This window comes from Fukomys damarensis, unplaced genomic scaffold, assembly GCF_012274545.1.
Source record: "Fukomys damarensis isolate Sample0158 unplaced genomic scaffold, DMR_v1.0_HiC HiC_scaffold_14, whole genome shotgun sequence".
Lineage (NCBI taxonomy): Eukaryota > Metazoa > Chordata > Mammalia > Rodentia > Bathyergidae > Fukomys > Fukomys damarensis.
Window position 1 is genome coordinate 2,969,121 of NW_022900926.1, and position 21,560 is coordinate 2,990,680.

The 21,560-nt window shown below is 38.1% G+C and overlaps 1 protein-coding gene across 2 annotated transcripts in view; it reads right to left on the reverse strand.

Annotated features, from left to right (window-relative positions):
• Nucleotides 1-19,449, reverse strand: part of LOC104876747 — a 68,740-nt gene extending 49,291 nt beyond the window's left edge. Inside the window, exon 1 of one of the 2 annotated variants that reach the window (XM_010644945.1) lies at nt 19,064-19,449. In XM_010644945.1, coding sequence (XP_010643247.1) covers nt 19,064-19,171 — 108 coding nt within the window. In that variant the 5' untranslated portion in view covers nt 19,172-19,449. Of the gene's footprint in view, nt 1-7,313; nt 7,411-19,063 lie in introns of those variants that run through there. The other variant, XM_010644946.1, reaches the window with a different exon arrangement.
• Nucleotides 19,450-21,560: the final 2,111 nt, after the last annotated feature.

Sequence of the window (21,560 nt, forward strand, 5' to 3'; positions counted from 1 at the left end):
ACCAGCGCTGTCCCCAGGGCCTGTTGGGATTCGCAATTTGTCTTCCATATAAGAGACTGTTGCAGCCCCAAATTCACAGAAATTTTCTTTCTCTTTGGCCCCCAGAAAACTTATACTTTTAGACTTTAAATACAGGACTCTGAAAATGTATATGTATTATAAAAGTGTCTAGAGAAAAATCTAAATCGATGAAAAAGTGATATATATATAATACATACATAATTTAAATTAATATACTTATAAAAATAATGATGCAATTACAACAGCACTGTAAACCTCAAACCATTTAAGAACTATAATATTGCAGTCTTACTATAAAACTTTAGGAATAAAGACACTATGGTGTTATCAAGAGAATAAAATTATAAACAAGGGAACAAAATGAAGAATGCACTAATAGACCCGGGTGTATATGGCCAGTTGGTTTTTAACAAGCCAAGGAAATTTAATGGAAAGGAAAAAAATTATTCCAACCAATAGGGTTGCAACAGGTTGATTTATAGATGGAAAAGTGAACAGCAAAGTAATCCTCGTTATAGACAAAAAGTGACCTAGAAATGAGTCATAGTTCCACATGAAAAATATAAAATTATAAATCTCCTATAATACAGGAGATTATAATAATCAAGCAGACAAAATGAAGATCAACAGTCACACTACTGTATTTCCTTCCTTCCCCTAATAGTGGGTAAAGTTAAAAAATTTTGAAATAGAAAGAGCTTCTTATTGTAAAACACAAAAGGCATGAACCATAAGGGTAAGAGTCACATATTAGAAGTCACCAAAATTATTCCTCAAATGCTTCAAATAAATAACAAAACAAAACAAAACATGGAATAGGACAAAATATTTGTACAACAGGATAAATATGTATATAATCAGGTAAAACATACACTATGTATCTAACAGTGGACACATATTCAGAATACATAAAGAATCCATGCCATTCAATAATATAAAGATAATAATACAAATTCAATGAAAAAATTTAAATACCACCAAACATTTCACAAAAGCAAAAGAACCCAAAGCTAATAATCATCACCCAAGATGCGTAACATTATTCAAGAGAATGATGCAAATCAAAGTCACAATGAGGAGCCACTTATACCCAGCTGGTAATTTTATAATGATCAACGCTGAATAAACCAATTTCTATAATCTCCCTGTGAAGAAGATGTGGAGCAGGGCAGATTATCATACTTGCTGGATGTAATTCCAACCGGTGGGGAGGTCAAATGGTTTAACCCCTGGAAAATTCTTTGACAGTTCCTTACAAAGGTAAATGCACATCTTAGTTATAACCTAGCTGTTGCAATCCAGATATTTACCCAAGCTAAAGGAGATCTATTCCTGTACAACTACTTATGCATGAAAGTTCATAGCAGCTTTCTTCCATTTGTCGGGAATGGTAGATATCATGAACGGAGTGAGTAAATGAACCTGTACACCCATGCACTTGAATGCTAACAGCAGCTAAAAGGATGAACCACTGGGAGGCATAACATTTTGCAGGAAGAAACCAGGCACCAAAGAGAATGCACTGTCTGTGTCCGTTTATGTGATTTGAAAATTAATCTCTAATGAACAAATTAGTGTTTATCTGATACAAGGATAAAGATGGCAAAATTAAGCAGGTGGAATCTTGAGATTGATGGCAATGTTCTACCCTTTCATTGTGATGAAGGATTTATGAGTGTACACAGTTGTCAAAATTAATCTAATTGCACTTTTTGAATTGGTTCTGTTACTTGTATGTAAATAATCCCTCAATATACAGTCACCCTTCAACTTACAATGGTGTTACATCCTGATATGCCAAATTATACACTGACTATATTATAAATAAAAAATGCATTGAGCACACCAATGTATGGGCCATCTTCACTTAGTGTAGCCTGCTTAAATGTGCTCAGCACACTTTATTCTGCAGTTCACAGTCATCTTACAAGGAGCCTGTTTGGTAATGAAGTGGAGAAATTCTCGTGTAACATACTGGGACCTGTTGTGCAGTATTAGTGGTCTCCCCTCACTATCTTGGGTCCACTGGGAGATGTGTTTGGAAGCTTTGTCTAGAATATGGGGAGAGTATCATAATGCATGTCACTGTCCAGGGAAACATCAAAATTCACAAGCTGAAGTAAGATTTTTACCAAATTTACATCCATTTGGCACTATTGTAGGGTCCAAATTCTTAGCTGAATCATCATCAGTTGCAGATCACCCACAATTGACTGAGAAAAATAAGAAGTTGGAAGCCAGCACTGATTTAGAGCAAGTGTAGACTTCCGCTGTCCTTATCCATCAATTTCATTCCCCCTTAGTATTGAAAGGGCCTTACCCTGCCCAGGCTCTGCTACAACAGATATGGACAAACATATTTAAATGTCAGGGAATACTGATGAGCATCTGATGAATGTTTCTTCAGAGCATTTCCTGGTTCCTAAGAAAAGTTAAGCAGAGTAAATTGAAGAAGTGGTGCATATCTCATTGGAAAGGGACAGCTGAAGGCACCTAGAAACTGCCATACCCAACATGCACATGGATAGGCTTAGGTGCTTGAGAGAAACACACCTAAAAGTAGGATCTCAGCATTAGACACAGTGCCAGTGAGACATCTCACTTACCAAAAACAGAAGCATTGAACCTTAAGTGAAACATAGCAGCTGGCGCAGTCTGGAGGATGGTGGGCACCAGAGAATTAAAGAAAATTATCAAGTTCTCAACCAAAAGTGAGACAGAGCAATGCAGAGAACTGTGAATGAGTTCTTGAGAACTTCTGATAGGCAATAATAGAAAAGAAACTATGTTGGAGGGGTACCATAGAAGTATATCTTGGGTTTTCTTTTTGGAGAAAAATGCTGGTAATTAGCCAGTAGGATCTTTCTTGCTTATTAATAACAGCCAGCAGGGCCAGTCCTCAGGGCGAGCCTCCACTTCCGTGCCTTCCTGCTCCCCAATGCGGTTAATCAGTTGTCAACAGAACAGCTAATGGCAGCAGTGTAAGTGTCCTTGCAGGGGACACTCAATTTCCACTGTGATTCTTGATGCTTTCATGTGATCTGGAACCTTCCAGAGTGTTGGTGAGGCGACTCTCCATGGGCACCTAAAGCACCACAGAGAATGATGGAGCAGAACTCACAGAAGAAAACGGATGTCACACTAAGCAACCACCATGAGGATCTCAAAAGTGCACTCCAAGGTGGGATGGAGAAAGAATGAGCACATTCCAGATAAGTCAAAGTACACTGGAATCTATTTGTCCCTGAAAACCACCTAGCAACTGTCTGAAATACTTGCAGAAAAAAGCTTCATTAGAGTGAGCTCACAGCTTTTTTATCACTTTACCTCATTTATGGTAGGAAAAATAGCAGAATAACTGAAAGTAGAACATTTGAATGGAAGGAATGGTGTATTTTCAAAAATAATAAGTGGAAAAATGACAACTTCATTAAAGAAATACAGAAAAGGTAAATGACAGAAAAATTAATGATGTAAAGTCAATGACATGATGCCATAAATGGAAGAAAAATTAAAGCACAGCATTCATAGTAGTAATATTTAAATAGCCATGTTTTACTAAATTATTAAAATTAATTAATGTGTTTACTGTAGTACTTGCACATTCCACAAAATGATATCCAAGGATTATAAATAAAAGGCTGGGAAGAAAAACAATAAAAGACAAGATTCATCTAAATTCTTATTTTGCAATCTTAATAACAAAGATGGCATGATTTAGGTTAAAATTAATAAACTTGATGTATATAGTTAGAGATACTATGATTAATGAAGGCACAATAACTGTAAATATACCTATAGAAAATAAACAAATGGAGATTGCAAATTAAAACTACAATACGCTTTGCATTAATCAACTACATTTTAAGGGAGGAGGGGATCGGCTCACAGTTTTAAGGGATTCAGTCCATGGTAAGCCGGCTCTAAGACAGGCATCCTAGTGGAAGGACAAGATACTCGCTGAGTTCATGGGGCCAGGAAGCAAAGCAGGAACAGTGGGACAGCTCCAGAGAAGAGGGTGAGGGGCCAGAACGAGGCCCAAGGCCAGGCCTCCGAGATGCACCAGCTGCACCCAACTTCTTGCCGAACTGCTCCCCTGGCAGCTCCCAAGCCAAATCAACTGGACACAATCAAGATTACTGGTCACAATGCCTCAGCAAGTCTTAGATCTCTTTCCTTCCCCAACAATAGGTAAAGTTAAAAAAGAAAAAAAAGAAAAGGCTTAATCCTAATGATATGAAACACCAAAGAGTTTCTTATGCACTATCTGAAAACTGTAAAGTGGTACAGACACTTTGGGGAAAAAAAGACACTATATACTCAAGAGCCAAGAGCCCTACTATGTGGAAGATATCCAACAAAAAAAAGGGTATACTTTCACCAAAAATATAAATAGAAATAATTAAGAATATTTATAAAGCTGTATTTGCCAAAGCCAGAAACCAACATAAATGTTTAATAATATATTAAATCATAGTATTTTTAAGGAAGTAAATAATTGTTCAGCAGAATTTGTGTTATAATAAACACTGATGAATCTCAAAAATACCAATCCCATGGAAGAAGGGTGCGAATTACCCCTGACTAAGGCAAACGCCAGCCCTCTCCGATCACGTGATCTCTGCAAGCCCTTGTGTTCCAGTTATGAAAACTTCGTCGGGTCGTGGGCGGGGATTCCGAACCACGCTGGGTCTGGAATGGGCCCTGGTCCTTCGCTGAGCACACAAGCTTCGTTAAATTTAACTGGTCTCAATTTATCAACCGGCACACTCTTTAATATGAGAGTTTAGCATATTTAATTGTGTTGCAGCTCTTAGTGATCGCATTAAGTAGGAATTGTTTAGCTTACAACAAGGAAGGCAAAGTCCCAGCTCACAGGAAGACGACTTGGGAAGGAACAAATAGTGGTAAAACAAGGGGATGAATAAAATTTGAGGAAGTTACAGAACAATAAACTTCTACTAAAAAATAGTGTACTTTGGGAAATGCACTCGCTACACCTGAGGAAGAGGAAGGACCCAGCGAGGCTGCAGTTTGGGTACGAAAGAAAAAACAGCAAGAGATGGCGCTTAAGAGGTCAAGGCCGAACTGGGCAATTCGTCCTATATTTATAAATCTGTTGTAACTATTAGGCTTTCCACTTATCTGTGTTAGATTTTATACAAGTGCGTTGTATTCTCTCAACCTGATTTTTAAATGGTAAATAATTGTAATTTCCTATTACACGTGCTGTTTTCTTATCTATCATATTAGGTTAGGTTTTATCTTTACAATTTATTTTCTTATCCTTCTTTTTTCTATTCATTTTTGTTTTTACTCTTTTTTTATAGACTACAGTTAAAAATTCTACCTGAAGATTTTTAGTGGTTAAGAGCAAGATTTTCACTTGCACACATTAAGGAATAAAAATTTTTAGTTAACATAGTAAAACAACTACCTCTAGAAAAACAAAAAAATTCATAAAGCTCCAATTCTGATGACCATATGTTATTGGAAATATTTTAATTTCATTTTTATACCTGAAAATCATAATAAGTTATTATAATTATATTTCAAAATATTCTTACTTATATGTACTGACAAATTTACTAATTTCTTTGCTCAATTTTACCTTTTAGATTGCCCTTGCTTCCCTCTTTCCTTTTTTCCTTCCTTAAAGCAGGTTCAATATTAGGTCTTCCACTAGGAGGCTGTCACTGGTAACTTGACTTCCATCTTACTTAAGTACCCTAATTTCATCCTCTCTTTTGAATAATCTGTGACATATGTAACGGTTGACTAATAGTTATTTTTCTTCTGTATTCCGCTATATTCTGTACTCTAATGTCCTTGCAAGCAACAATAATTATTATTGTTCTTGTTTTGTTACTGTTGCGGTTAAATTATTTTGAAGTTAGCCATCTATTCAGTTGTCTTCTGTTGGTTAGGATGTTTTCTTCCCTCTATTTGATTGTGAGATGTTGTGTTGTGCTCAGAACCACAGATCCTGAAAGGTAGATCTACTTACTTATTTTTAATCAGACTTCTAAGAATCGTTTTTGTGAATCTGAAGATTCATATCTGCCATCAAGGCCCAAGAACTGTTTCCTTGAGTTGAAGGTACAGTCTGGCCAGTGAGCATGACTCTCTCTCTCTAGAAGGAATCCACCGGCCTGGCAATGCAGGATAAGTTCTGCCAGACTCTGTAGCAACCTGGCATTGAGGATAAATGCAAATTAGAAAATGTTTGTTAAGTGACTCAGTGAAATGCTAGTGCAAAGAGTAAAAGTTGTTCATATTTTGCAACAAAATGTAACTACACAATGTAAAACAGATTTAGGAAAACAGTACTATAGTGCAGGCACAAAAATGTGTTTTAAGGAGATAAAATATTCTTAGGCAGTGAGCAGAACCTAAATATTAACAGATTTTGTTTCTGATGAAAATTCAATTCTTCATTACTTGAAGAGGTCAATCAATAGTATCCTGAGTGTAGATTATACCATTGTCAGAAAACAACATATCAATTTATGTACATTGAAGAAAACCACTGGTTTAGTCAAAAGTATTGCCAAAAAATTTAAAGCATTTGTATCCCAAATTGTCTACAATTGAAAATAATAAAGAATGGTTTAGAGGTAGCTATTATAGCATAAAAAGCGACAAGCTTGCTGTGCTATTAACTGGGCACTGTGTGCAGGAGAAAACAGGTCAGCAATGATCACATGATGGAGGAGCTGCCATGGCCATTAATGTGAAGCACCGTGTCCAGACAAAATGGCACGCTTTTGTATGGCCGTGGTAATTTCCTTAACGTTTGGAGTTTGAAGGATGAACACAGATAGAGGTAAATCCACATAATGGACTAAATTAACATATTTTTAATGGACACTATAAAATTTAGAGAAAATACAGTGCTACACTTAATCCTACCCAGTCCCCTCCTGCTGGACTTAGTCCCACCACATATTTTAAAGTGACTTTATAACCTAGCTCCAACTCTCCTAAACACCTGTCTGCACAATACACAAGTGGAGATGTGCCTGGGTGTGCCTCTGTGAGGTGTGTAGGTACCCTCCGTGCCTAAAGACTCATTGAGGATGTGCCTGTCTGTGGTTCTAAAGTTTACCTGCTCACAGCCCAAATATAGATATTGAAATGTTCTTCAATCTCTCTCTGCTATGTCTAAAAGCAGTGTTGCTTGTCCAGAAACTCAGAAAAGGACCCTTTCTCACTCACCAGCCCTGCTGAACAAGGTCTCAGAAGAAATCCCACCTGCATAGGGACCAGAGAGGATACATACTCACACTCACCTGAGATATTATTAACATAAGCTTCCCAGTACAGACCTAGTAACAGGAACATAATCTGGTTCTAAGTTCATTCCACTGGAACACCAGAGGCAGTTCTATCAACAAAGGCGCCTGGCGGGAGAGAGTGTATGTTTGTTAAACTAGTCCGTAAAGACTGGAGAAAGCGTTCCTTCAAATGAACAAATGTAATGCAAAGTTGCACAGTTAATTCGGCAAAGACTACACCACCAAAGGAAGTAGGAAAGTTTTATCACTTGAACCTAGAAAACTGAAGATCTATGGATTTTCTAACAAATAATTTAAATGATTATTTTATAGATTTTAATGAGATGCTACAGAACACAGACAGCTGAATGAGGTTAAGAAAACAATAAAATCACAGAGAAGAACCAAATAAACACTGAAACTGCAAACTAAAATTACAAAGGTGAAAAAAATCAAGACTTTCAACTGTGGATTTAATCTGCAAAGAAAGAATGAGTCAATTCAAAGACTGCTAACGTGAGATTAGCCAATTGGGGAACAAAAATAAACCACAATTAATAGAGCATATGAGTGAGACATGGGACACCATAAAAGATCTGGAATATGCATTATGGATTATGAACAATTGAAGAGAGAGAGAGAGGAGTAAAAGGGGAGAAAATTTGTTTAAAAAATAATGGATGAAAACTTCAAATATTAGGAGAAATGTAAGTAAAATATTTTTGGAAAGCAATAAATGATAAGTGATTAATCATTTCTGAGGCAATCAATAGATGCTGTGTATGACAGCAGTGAATAGGATGGTTTATTAAAATTGGAGAATGAAAAAATAACTTCCAAGCTAAGCACAGTGACACACATCTGCAATCCTAGCAAGGCAAAGGGCTAAGGAAGGAGGATCACAACTTCAAATGCACCCTGGGCAACTTAGTGAGAACCTTTCTTAAATTCTAAATAAACAAACAAACAAATAAATGAGTGTAAAAGTGTAGGCTAGAACACTCCTCTAGCCCACCCAAGGCTCCAGGTTTAATTCTCAGTACCACCACCACCACAACAATAAGAAGAACCTCTAAACAAAATTGCTATAACCAACAAAGATCTACTTTGCAAATGAGGAAGAGATAAAGACAGCTTAAGACAAACAGGTGCTGAAGGGGTTTATCACTAGTTAATCTGTTTACAAATAGTAATAAAAGGAGGATTCAAGTTGAAATGAAAGGAGGCTAAGTAACAACATGAAAATATATGAATGTAAAAAACTTTGTGGTAAGGTAATTTACTAATCAAATCCAGATAACTCTAATATTATGATGGTGGTGTGTAAATCACTTCTAACTCTAGAATAAAAGTTAAAAGTCAAATATATTAAAGTGATAGCTTTAATAACTTAGTTTCTATGCAATATGAAAATGTAAAATGTGACAATAATACTGTAAAATATATGGAGCAGGCAAAGGTGTAAGGTTTTGCATGCTAAAGATTGTATTCAAATAGACTGCTAAAACTATAAGATGCTTTATGTAAATCTCATGGTTACCAAAAAGAAAAATACAATCCTAGTAATTATACAAAAATAAGAGAAAGCAACAGTAAAGAAACAATGAAAATCCTAGTAACCATAAAAAATAGAAATAAAAAGAATGCAAGCCATATCACTAAAAACAAACAGCAACAACACAAAACCAAGAGAAGAATGAATGAATAAAAGTACAATAAAAAAATAAACAAAATGGCAATACTATTTCCTTACTTGTCCTTACCAGTTCCTGATCTATCTATAATTAATTTTTTAAAATGGATTAAACTTTTAATTAAAAAAAGAGTAGCCAAATGTAACAAAAAATTACAAGACTCAACAATATGCTGCCTAACAGAAACTCATTTTAGCTTTAAAGACCCATACACTGAAAGAAAGAAAAATGTTACATGCAAATGGAAACCAAAAGATAGCAGAAGTGGTTATACTTTGATCAGACAAAATATACGTTCAGTCAAAGCTACCAGAAGAAGCAAGGAAGGTAACTATATAATTATAAAGTAGTAAATCTGTAAGGATATAACAATTATAAACATAGTTACTTCAAGGAAATAAATATAGAAAGCCAATATTAATAAAATGAGAGGTGATGTAGACAGCAATGCTATACTCTCAGGGGACTCAAGGCACCACCTAAACGATGGAGAGAATATCCAGACCAAAAATCAGTTAGAAAGTGGACTTGAGCAATGGGAGAGGTGGAAGGACTCTGACAAACATATGCAGAATACTCTGTTTAATACATATTTAGCACACATTTAATACTCTCTTTAACACACATTCACCAACAGACACCGAGCATTCTCCAGGAGAGATCATACTTTAGTCCACAAGTGTCAATATATGTTAGAATATTGAAATTCTATCAAGCACCTTTTTCTGATCATAATGTTATACAACTAGAAATTTATAAGGTGAGGAAACTGGAAAATCTACAAATATGTATAAAATTAAATAACACTCTCCTGAACACCCAATGGCTTGAAAAACAAATCAGGAGGGAATTGTTTTTAAAATGTCAAGACAAACAGAAGTGGAAACATATTAAGAAAAAAGAAAGATCTAAAATCAACAACCTAACTTCATACCTTAATGGTCAAAAAAGAAGAAAAACTAAGCCAAAGTTAGCAGAAATAAGGAAAAAACAAAGATTATAGTAGAAATAAAAAGAAAACAATAGAAATAAAGAGCTGTTTTTTTGAAAATATAAATGGCATTAATGAATCTTTAGTCCAAACAAAATCAAAGAGTATTTAAATGAAAGAATAAAGGAAGAAGTAGACATTACATTTGAGTCCACAGAGTCAAAGCATCTGGTGGCTACTGTGAGTGATTGTGTATCAATGAATTGGCTACCCTAGAATAAACGAATAACTTCCTAGGGCCATATGAGCTACCAAGACTGAATCATGAAGAAACAAAATATAAACAGGTCCATAATGAATAAGGAGATTGAAACAGTAATTTAAATAACTTCCAAATACAGAAAAGACCGAGACTATTCCAGGAGTTGATTGGTTAATTGAAGGGGAGTGAGGATTTCTAGATTCATTTTATTAGCCTCATATGTTGTTCATATCAAAGTTAGATATGGAAACAATAAGAAAAGAAAATTTAAAGTTTTTTATTGTTGCTATGAGTATGATCTACTTTGAATTAAAAAATTCACAAAAGGAAAATCTATGAAGCTAGAGGTGGCTAAGACTTGGTGGGGTCAGGAGATGATAAGCAGTGGGACAAGTGTTTCACTTTAGAATACAAAATGTGGTCTACATTTTCTGTGCGCATGGTTGTCCAACTCTGCCAATGTGCTAAAATCTACTAAATCTTACTTAAAGTTTTTAAATGTGCAATATGCAAATTTTAATTCAATAAATCTGAAATTTGAAAAAGAAAAGCAAATTACAACCCAATATCATTTATGAACATAAATGCAAAACGCTTCATAATGACTAGCAAAGTTAATGCAACAGCACATTACAAGGGTCATCACAATTACGAAGTGGTTTTTTTCCTGGGGTCAAGGATGTTTCAACATATGTAAGTCAGTAAATATGACATCAGCATCAATATGCTCATGCAGAGTAAAGGCCTATGATCACCTCAGTATCCACAAAACACTGACAAAAATACAGAATGCTTTCATCAGAAAAACTCAACAATTAGGTATGGTAAGTAGGTAGCGCAACATATTTAAGGCCACAGATGACTATTTCATTAAAAAAATGCATGGAAATTGGAACATAAGAAGTAAAGTTATCTGTTTGCAGGAGATCTGATCATATGGGTAAATTCCAAAACATTACATCAAATGGCTATTAGAATGAACACATTCAGAAAAGTTATGGAAGGCAAAATCACAAAAATTCAGTTATTTTTCTTACATACTAACAATGAACTATCTTAAAAAAAATTCAGAAAAAATCCAAACATCAAGACCATAAATATTTGCTCTCTATATATATTATATAAAAATTGCATAGATACTCTTATAAAAAGCATCAAAAATAATAAAATGTTTAGTAATAAATTTAATCAAGGTGGGTGACAGTGTTGCATTGAAGACTTGAAAATATTGCTAAGGGAAATTAAGAAACACAAATAAGTGGAAGCCTATCCAATATTCTTGGATTAAAATAATTAATGCTGTTAAACTGTCCCTACTGCCCAATGTGATCTCATGCAGTCCCTATAAAAATTTCAATGGCACTTTTCACAGAAATTGGAGCATCAATCCTTAAATTTATATGGAGCCACAAGAGACTGAATAATCACAGAAATGTTGGTGAAGGAAAAGCAAAGCAGGGGTAACATATTGCCTGATTTCATACACAACCTGCTGCAACAAAACAGTAAGGTACTGGCCTAAGAACAACATATAGATGGATGGAATACAATAAAAATAAATAAACAGCAATCAGCTGATCTTTGACAAAAGTGCCAAGAACACACAAAGTGATTGTATTAGAAAATCTGGATGTCTGCACCCAGTTAGGAGGGAAGTTCTCAGCCCAGAGCCTCTAGAGGGACACTGGGGCTCATGGGCACCATGAGCTCAATCAGCCCGGGCCTGGGCAACAGATCGACACCTTCTCAAAGGTAAAAACAAAACAGAATAAAGAGAAAGAAGGGTCAAAGGAAATAAGTTCCTTGACATTTTGCTCTTGGAAATGAATTTTTGGACAGGGCACTAAAATCGTACATAATAAAAACAAAAATAAGCAAGTGGAACTGTATCAGAAGTTTTAAAAATCTGCTACACAGCAAAAACATTGTAGATTGAGAAGGAAAAGTATGTAATGTAATAAAAATATTTGCAAAACACATGTACGTTTGTAGAGAGATGATCAAAACAATTGAAGCCCCAGAAGTAGAGCAGTACTGAGGTCTGAGGTTAGGCTACAGGGAGGCTACACATTTTCAGATAGAAAATGAAACTCCAGAATCATAATTCACTGGTGACTGTAGTTCATGATACTGTGAATTTGCTAAGACATTAGGTCTTATGTGTGTTACCACACACTCACACACACACACACACACACACACACACTCACATGAAATGCTGAGGTATTGATTAGTCTGCTCGTAGAATCACTTTACTATATCTGCCTAATATATGTTTGTGTATATATGTTATAGGTATATACATACACATTTTCAGATAGAAAATGAAACTCCAGAATCATAATTCACTGGTGACTGTAGTTCATGATACTGTGAATTTGCTAAGACATTAGGTCTTATGTGTGTTACCACACACTCACACACACACACACACACACACACACTCACATGAAATGCTGAGGTATTGATTAGTCTGCTTGTAGAATCACTTTACTATATCTGCCTAATATATGTGTGTGTATATATGTTATAGGTATATATGTGTGTGGTACATTGTATGCAATGAATTGTATACAATTTTATTGTCAAGCATACATGAATTTAAAAGAAAGTTGTGCTTCATTCACATTTCTCTAAATTTGAGCAAACTACAGTCACTTACTAATTTAAATGACATGGGTGACAACTCATGATCAGATGCATTCTGACATCATTGCTAAGTGGCATGTGCAGGAATTCACACTAGAGTGTACACAGCGGGACACCAGACCTGTGACATTAGACAGTGTTGCTTAGGGCAAAGAATTGTGTTTTCCCAAAAAATCTCTTGATAACTCAATGATGAACAATCTCTACAGAAATTAGAGATTTATTTTCTAGAAAATATTAGACAATGTAAATGCTAAAACCTGTTTGGAAAATGATATGACCTCTTTTAGAATAATGTGAAATGTAATTATCAGTATTGCATGATCTTGCTTGACAGGTATTCATTTTGTTTTTTTAATCCTTTCTAATTGGTATGAAAGAATCATTTAATCTGTGAGGGTATTCTTGTCTGTGTGCACACAGCATCACAGGAAGATCACTGTGTTGCCTTGATGGTACCAGGGAAAGGATCTTGAGAATCCTGTGCTAGAATTGCACCACTGAAAGGAAAATGAGGACAAGAACAGGGTCTGGGTTGTCTGTTCCAGGCAAAATCTTTGAGCGACTAGGATATTCCCATTTTACACACATACACTTTCATGTTTCCATTTAGATTAATATGCATTTAGTGTACTTAGAGGAAAGACAGGGATTTAAGACTCAATAACTGCTTTCCCTCTGAAATGCGACTCACCACAGTGGGAGAGTGGGACTTGGGAAAGCCCTGGGGCAGTGCTTCCAGGGCTTTCCTAACTCCCCTTTTCCTGCTTCCCTGGCTCTCTTGCTCTGTTCCCCTCTCCTGCCATGGACTGTGCACCCTCCTGTCTCTGCCAGGACAGCAAGTATCATCAGTTTTCCTCACCCTCATTTAATTTTGCATTCTCTGTCACTGAGAGAAAACCTTAGAAAATGTAACTCATGATGATTGCAATTCCTCTGAAGAAAACAGTAAATCACAGGTAGAAGACAGTTCCTCTGACCCAAAGTATACTTCCCAGGGGAGACATGGCCTGATCGGACACTGCTCACAGCTAGGCAGGCTCCTCTGTGCAACAAATCTCTCAAGAGTGGCTGGGCAGAGAAGTGTGAGAGAAATTCAAGCACAACTGAGCCAAGTGCACTGAGCGCACATCTCCTAGCATGCTAGGGGATACTCAGGAGTTTGAGCATGCTCACTCTCCTGTGTTGAGACTGGCTTAGAGCCGGCTGAAGGATGCCCTTCCTGTTCGTCCTATTTGCTGCCTCCATCACTTGCCCAAAAGATCACCTTATATAGAAATATGAGAGCCTCAACCAATCATGTTATGCCCAGCATACAGTGTCCCTCCCCTTGCTCTTTGATTATATAAGAGAGTTCTCTGCTTATTAAAAATGGAAGTATTCCAGAAACCTGCCCGGTTTCTGCCTGGCAGTTCTGTGCCTCATCCTCCTGATCCAAGCTTCAGAACCAGAGTAACTGTACAACAACAAACAGACAAACAACAACAAGTGGTGCCCAACATGGGGCTTGTGTGTATATATGGTAAATACTGAAGAGTCAGGTGAGCGATCCCCACAGGAGTAAGTGATAGGTAATCTACCAAGTCATGATAAGCCAGCCCAGGCTACGTTACTGAAAGCCCTCTTAAGAATACGGGGTATGAAGGTCTCCCATGAAAGGCTCTTAGATTTTTGGGAATTTGTCCTTCAAACCTCCCCAAGGATAGAGCCGGCCAAAGTGGATGACCCAGAGGTCTGGGAGCATGTCACACATAATGCACAGAAAGCTGAAAAGCATGGTGAGGTTTGCCTCCCTCTGGACTTCTGTAACCTCAGCAATAATTCAGTGTTTGGACCCCCATGAGATCAAAGCCTCAGAAGCATGTGTCTCACAGGCCCCCTCTAATAACAAAAAAAGGGAAGACTCACTTCAGGGACAAAGCATTGATGGTGGCTTCTCCTCCCTGGGAAAAATGGAGGTTGCTGTTCCCCACTTCCGATTTCTTCTACGGAGGCGACCCCTACACCTGCTGTGGAAGATGAAGATTCTCCCGCCCCCCAGCCCCCATGTCACCTGGAAGTACGTCATCACAAGGAGGCCACCTCTTCCAGTCCATTATGGCGGCCCCACCGTGCTCACAGCCATCTTATCGATATCATGATTCCTCATCAGATAGCAAGGAGCCCCTATCCCCCAGAGATCATGATCCTCATTTGAATGATGCCTTCTTCCAAACCATGTTTTAAAAAATCTATAAAAAGTACCCCACTTCTCTGGGCCTATCCCATCACAGTGGGCGGTCCCGGGGTGGCACCCTGGATCCCCCATCCCCCCAAGGTTTGGAAAGACTTCCATCAGGCAGTCCAAGACCACGGGCCCCAAAGCCCCATTGCTCTACAATTGCTAGAAGAATTTTCATGCAATGTTAATTGACCCAAAGACTGGTTAGATCTTGCCGGTACCTGTTTGTCCCCAGGGGACTTTCTTATGCTTAAAGCCATGTATAAAGATCAATGTGAACGAGAATGCCACAATATTGCCAATGGTGTCCCCATTACTCTGGCTATGCTCAGGGGGACTGGGCGCTAAGCAGATGTCACCAGACAAGCCCAGCAAAATGCCGTTTATTATGATCAAGAGTGTAACTGCTCTGGCAGCCTGGCGCCACATGCCTATAGCAGGAGGCACCCCTTCCATTGCTACATTAATACAGTAGCTTACTGAAGCCTTCCCTGAATTCTGCCAACAAGTCATCCAGACAGCACAACCCAAGGTTGTACATCCAGAGGTGCAACAAGCTTTAATTAAAGAGCTCATTTTTGAGGGGTGTCACAATTCATTTAAATCGGTCATCACCCCTATTAAACACAAGACCCTTGAAGATTGGATTTTAGCTACTAAAGATATAGGGACCCCTGAACATAGTAATCAGGCCTAGCATCAGCACTCTCCCAAGCCTTTGCTGCTGCTATTGCTTTGCAGCCCACTACTCCTTAGACTTTCTACAGCACCTCCAGTCATGTGGGGAATGCTTAAAGCCCTCTGTACTTAAGCACAGGGTCTTGTGCCCCCTGGAACACCTAAGCCAGTGCCTGGACCCATTATAGTGGTCCTCCTTTGTGCTGCACTCACCGCCAACTCAGGACAAGCTATACCCGGTCCCCCTTCTGTCATGCAAATATGGGCCCTTGTCCCAAACCTCCTATTTTTGTTACAGTGGACTAGAATTTGATTCTTTCCCATGCATTTGGAAATGATTCCAACTTTCACCCTGCCTTGATTGAGGGTACTTTTTCAACAGGCTCACTTAATTCTCTGGAAATCCATGGTACACCCTGCTTTGGTCTGTTTTACCAGTGATGTCACTAGTCTCACACAGCCTCCATTTTCATGTGTTTTCCCTCAAAGATTCACTCATTTAGGGTGGAAATCAGTACTAACCATGTACGAAAGCCACCGGTCTTCACACGCCTCCTGCTGTTCCCTTATGTGCTGGCAATGTACTGCCAGACACCGATCCTCCCCACTATTCCATCCAAACAGTGGTGCCATAGGATGGGGGCCCCTCGCAATGATTACTACCTCCTCTGACACCCAATTCCAGCCCTATCGTAATCACACCTATATCAACTGTGGCAAAAGACCTTATTGTATGTGGAGACCCACTGTCTCTTCTGGATTCATTTAACGTAAGCGGCCTATAGACTTCAGACAGCTGTTCCTCACTTTAGGTGCCAGTGCTTCCTTCAGTGGTAACACTACTTTCTCTCCTGCTAATACCTCTGCTTCCTTGCTCCCCAACAGTACTGTTCTACCATTCACAGCCTGTCTTCCATAGCCATTTTTCTATATCATGACCAATTCCTCCCTCAAGCTCAGTAATACTGTCTGTGTCTCCTCATGAGTCAATCCAGCCATGTTCGCTAATAAAACCCAGCACCTCTATTTTGGCAGCACCCGCCCCCAGAAATTTGGTTATCCATAAATCTTACAGGTGAATGGCGAGAACCCGACCCCCTCTTCGATGTAATGCTTCACCCACGATGTCAGCAAGATCAAGGTGTAGCTGCCATCTCTGCTATAGTCGTCTCCCTAACAGCCACTCTAACTGCTACAGCCACCACCTGTTACCCTGCATAAACAAATTATGACTGCTGCCACTGTTGACCGACTCGCCCATAACACATCCCTCGCTCTAGGACACAGTGCAGCCCTATTTCAAGATGTACGAACTGCCGTTCTTAACCTGCAAACTCAATTGGACCTGGTTTGGGAAGCACTACAAATATTAGAAACTAAAGTTCTAAACAGATGGCATGAAAATTATACTGATGTGTGTGTTACCCCATATGTCTGTAAAAATTATGATGACTGTAAAAATCTTTCAAATTATATATGGCATACCTGGGACCCCAACTATAGACAAAAATTACCACAACTAACAAACTCTTATACAAATGGATAATACTCAAGCTGTAGACATCATCACCTCTGACAATATCTGGGATACCATCTGGCGAGGGGTAATTACTGGATGGTCTCAAGTAATTGGGTTAAAGCTGTCATTCTATGCTCTCCTTATGTGCTTACTATATGTGGAATGATATTATTTTATTTCATCCTCAAGATAAGCCAAAGGGCTTCCTGTCAGTACAAACAAACCCATGCTGATGTAGTGCTTCTGGCCGAGGTGATGGAGCCAAAAGAAAAAGGGGAAATGTGAGAGAAATTCAAGCATGGCTGAGCCAACTGAGCCGCACGCACCTCTCCTGACATGCTAGGGGATACTCAGGAGTTTGAACATGCTCACTCTCGTGCGTAGAGACTGGCTTAGAGCCGGCTGAAGGACGTCCCATTCCTCCTATTTGTTGCCTCCATGGTTCGCCCAAAAGATCACCTTACATAGAAATATGAGAGCATCAACCAGTCATGTTATTCCCAGCATACAGTGTCCCTCCCCTTGCTCCTTGACTATATAAGTGATTGCTCTGCCTATTAAAAAAAGGAAAGTTGCTGGGTGTGGTGGCGCACGCCTGTAATCCCAGCTATCGGGAGGCTCATGCAGGAGGATCACTGTGAGTTCGAGACCAGCCTGGGCTACATAAGTGAGTTCCAGGTTAGACTCAACTACACAGTGAGACCCTGTCTCAAAAAAAAAAAAAAAAAAAATAACAAGGCGGGGACGTGTTCCAGAAACCTCCCTGGAGTCTGCCTGGTGATTCCGCACCTCACCCTCCTGATAGGAGCTTCAGAACCAGAGTAACTGAACCACAACAAACAGACAAACAACAACAAGGCGGTCTTTGGTGAGAGCTCATTTTTATGTGCACATTTGAGAGGCACTGTGGAAGCATCTGTCATGGGGCTGGAAGCGATACACACCACATCTTAGTTCCTCTCGTTCCTGCTCCCCCTTCCCTCCCCTCTTGCTTTAGGAATACAATCCTTTGTTATGATAAATTAATTGGCCCCCAGGACAACCTTGTTCTAATCAAGTTACTTCACTGGAACTAACTATAAAACACTAAAACATAAGCATTTTACTGTAAACCTCTGACAGCTTTAGAGCTCATTGTCACCTGGTATGGTTATTTGACATTAAGGACAATATCAGCATGTTATAGAAGATAGTTGCAATTTGCAAAATAAAAGGTATCATAGTCCTCTGTAATTAAGGACACAAATTTCCTGTGTAAAGATGAATCTCAGATTTCACAACACTATTTTTTAAAAGGTGGTGATTACATTTCCTGCCAACCCCAAGCAAATAGTATTCTGAAATCTGTGAGTGGCTACTCAGATGGGCCACTGATGCCAGTCAGCTCGGATCAGTGCTTAAAGTCACAGGATGAGGTGCATGAAACACGTGACATGAGCGCTGGTGCGTGGCAGAGGAGCCCCGATTAGATGAATAAAATTTGCATTAGCGAACGTCTCCTTGATTTTTTAAATTCGAATTTATTGTTTTCCTGTTTAAACACCTTCACAACTGCTGAGCACACTCAACAATTATAACTAATGACATGAGAAAGACTGTTTTCTTCCAAGTTCAGACTCAACCATTTAGAGAGCAGAGAAAAACTTGATATTGTACATTTCATTAGCCATAAAAACAGATACACAGCATGTTATATACAAAATAAAATTTCAAGACTGATCCCCAGTAGCTCACTGACTCTCACAACCGGATATACTAAGAGAATTTCTTTCCACAGCAGAATGGGACACACCTCAGTGGTGAGCGCTCACCTGGCATGGGCCATGTCCACATCTCATTATCTGGAGGAAAAAGAGAGATAATCCTGAATCAGCAGGAGTTGGAAAGAAGACTTTGGTGTGAGGAAGAGTGAGCGGCATTCCCGAATCTGTTGTTAACTTGCATGTCCGTGCGACCTTTGGTTCATCACCACTTCTTGAAGTGCCTCATTTTTCCCATTTGAACTTTGTTCGCCTCTCACCAGGATCCTGTGAAGTTTATTTAAAGACTGTGAACCACGCTGATGGCCACAGCTGGAGGGTGCAGGGGAGATACAAATTATTATTGTTGTTATTTATTATTTATTGTTCTTGATCACAACTTGGTTCCAACCTCGGAGGGAATTATTCAAACATGCAGGGCCCGTCCTTCAGCAAACACCAGGACAACTGTGGTAAGGCAGTTTAAAGATTCCACAAGAATATTTTAATTTACTCTAAAAATCACCAGAGTTAAAAATTTAAAAACATTTCTAGAAAACTAACAACTGTATTCCTGTTGACCGATCCATCTTTTCTGTGTAGTACTGAGGAATTTCACAGTGTGAAGCATGTTTACTCAGTTGGAGTAATGTCTGCCTCTGCCTACATTTTTCTGTTGGTAAAACTGTTCTGTTGGCAGTTTTGGTCTTTTTCATTACAAAGATCAATCTTTTAATTTCATTGAATTCACAAGAAAGCAAACTTGAAATGACTTCTATTTTATTGCACTAAAACTTTGGGCTTCTTATTTGTAGCATATGTGCACTTTCCCTTAAAATATTTCAGTTTCCCTTTCAGAAGTTTTAAAATAATCAGGTAATATGAATTTCAGTAACACCTTGGTTCACATTCCATTTGCAAACTCTGATTCTGATTATGAACAAATCACAGCCACTTCCCAAGAATTGTGGAACAAGCTAAGTTTGTGACTCAAAGTACCACTGTATGTTTGTAAATAAATATTGAATAAAATTATAGATGTTTTTGTATTGAATGTGTACAAAGAGATTACATAAAATTGTTTCTTATAGAAAATAACAATAAAAGGTAAAGTTAGGGCTATTAAAATAGAGAAAACAAAATGATTTCTTCACAAGGTAAACATGTTATCTAATGAGATTAAAGTTGTATGGCTTTATTTTACTTATGTGGTATTGTGACCACATAAGTTAATATATTTACATATCTGCATCTTATATGCTAAGAACATAGTTTTCTGATATTCATATTGCCTATTTAGTACTCTACTTACTACATATGTTAATTACATATTAAGTATCCTATGTATTCATTCACCCATTCGTTTTGTGATACTGAGGATTTGACCCAGGGCCTTCATAGTGAGCTACATCTTCAGCCCATTTTTGTATTTTTTGCTGGAGGTAGGATCTTGGTAAACTGCCCAGGCTAGATTTGAACTTTCCCTCTTCCTATCTCAGCCTCCCAGAGTGCTGAGATTACAGGCATGAGCCTCACGCCTGGTTTATGTTTTCTGTACATAAATTCTCTTTTGGGAAGCATACTTAATTTATCTTACTTAAAGCAATATTTTTTTCAGTATTCTAAAGAAGCATTTGATATAAATGCAATCCATGATTTATAAACTCTACAAAGTAAGTATAAGGGAGCTACTGACATGCTCGGATATGTTCTGAAGAGCACCGCCGAATTAACGCATATCAATCATATCCAACCCACTCCTCTAATACAGAAAGCATGGCACAACAAATACTGGAAAAGGCAAGAAAGGGGATTTAATTCACTCTTCATTTCTCAAATATGACGAAAGACTTATATTGTACAGGAAACGAAGCTAAATTGTGACCTAATTGTTCTGCGTGAAGCCTGCTAGTCGATACTTTCCAAAGCTGTGTAGGTGACTCCTGCGGGAAGTTACCATGAGCTGCGGGCAGGGACTTTTATGGGTGAGATAATGTAATCGTCTTCAAAAGTTCGGAACCCAGTAGGGCAGCAGTAATGAGAATACAGTGCTGTGTTTCAACACAAAATAAAGGAGGTTCAGGTAAGGGAGGAAGTGGTGAGGTGTTACTCAAAGAGTGAAGTTTCAGTTATGCAGTGGGAACTATTTCTGAGGATCTGATGTACAACAATAAGAACAGAGCAAACAGCCCCTTTTGCACACTTGATTTTTACTAAAATGAGAGAACCAAAAAATAAAAAAAGTTTAAAAAAATAAAAGGAGAGAACCTATGTTTCTATTACACCAGTGTCTATATGAAGAAATAGATATATAAATTAATTGGCATGTAATGATTATTTCACAATTTTTGCATGTATCAAAAATCAAATTAAATATTTTCAATCTGATCAATTCTTCATCATAAGGACCCATAAATTTCTAAATGTATATAAACTAGAGAAAGGAGGAAAAAGACTTTGGGACAGCTAAACCTTCAGTGACTACAATGAAGAAATGTACAGTTTCCTAAAGATGATAGATGGGGTGGGCAGGGCTGTGGCTGTCAGCGCTTCGTGGACCTCGTGTCCA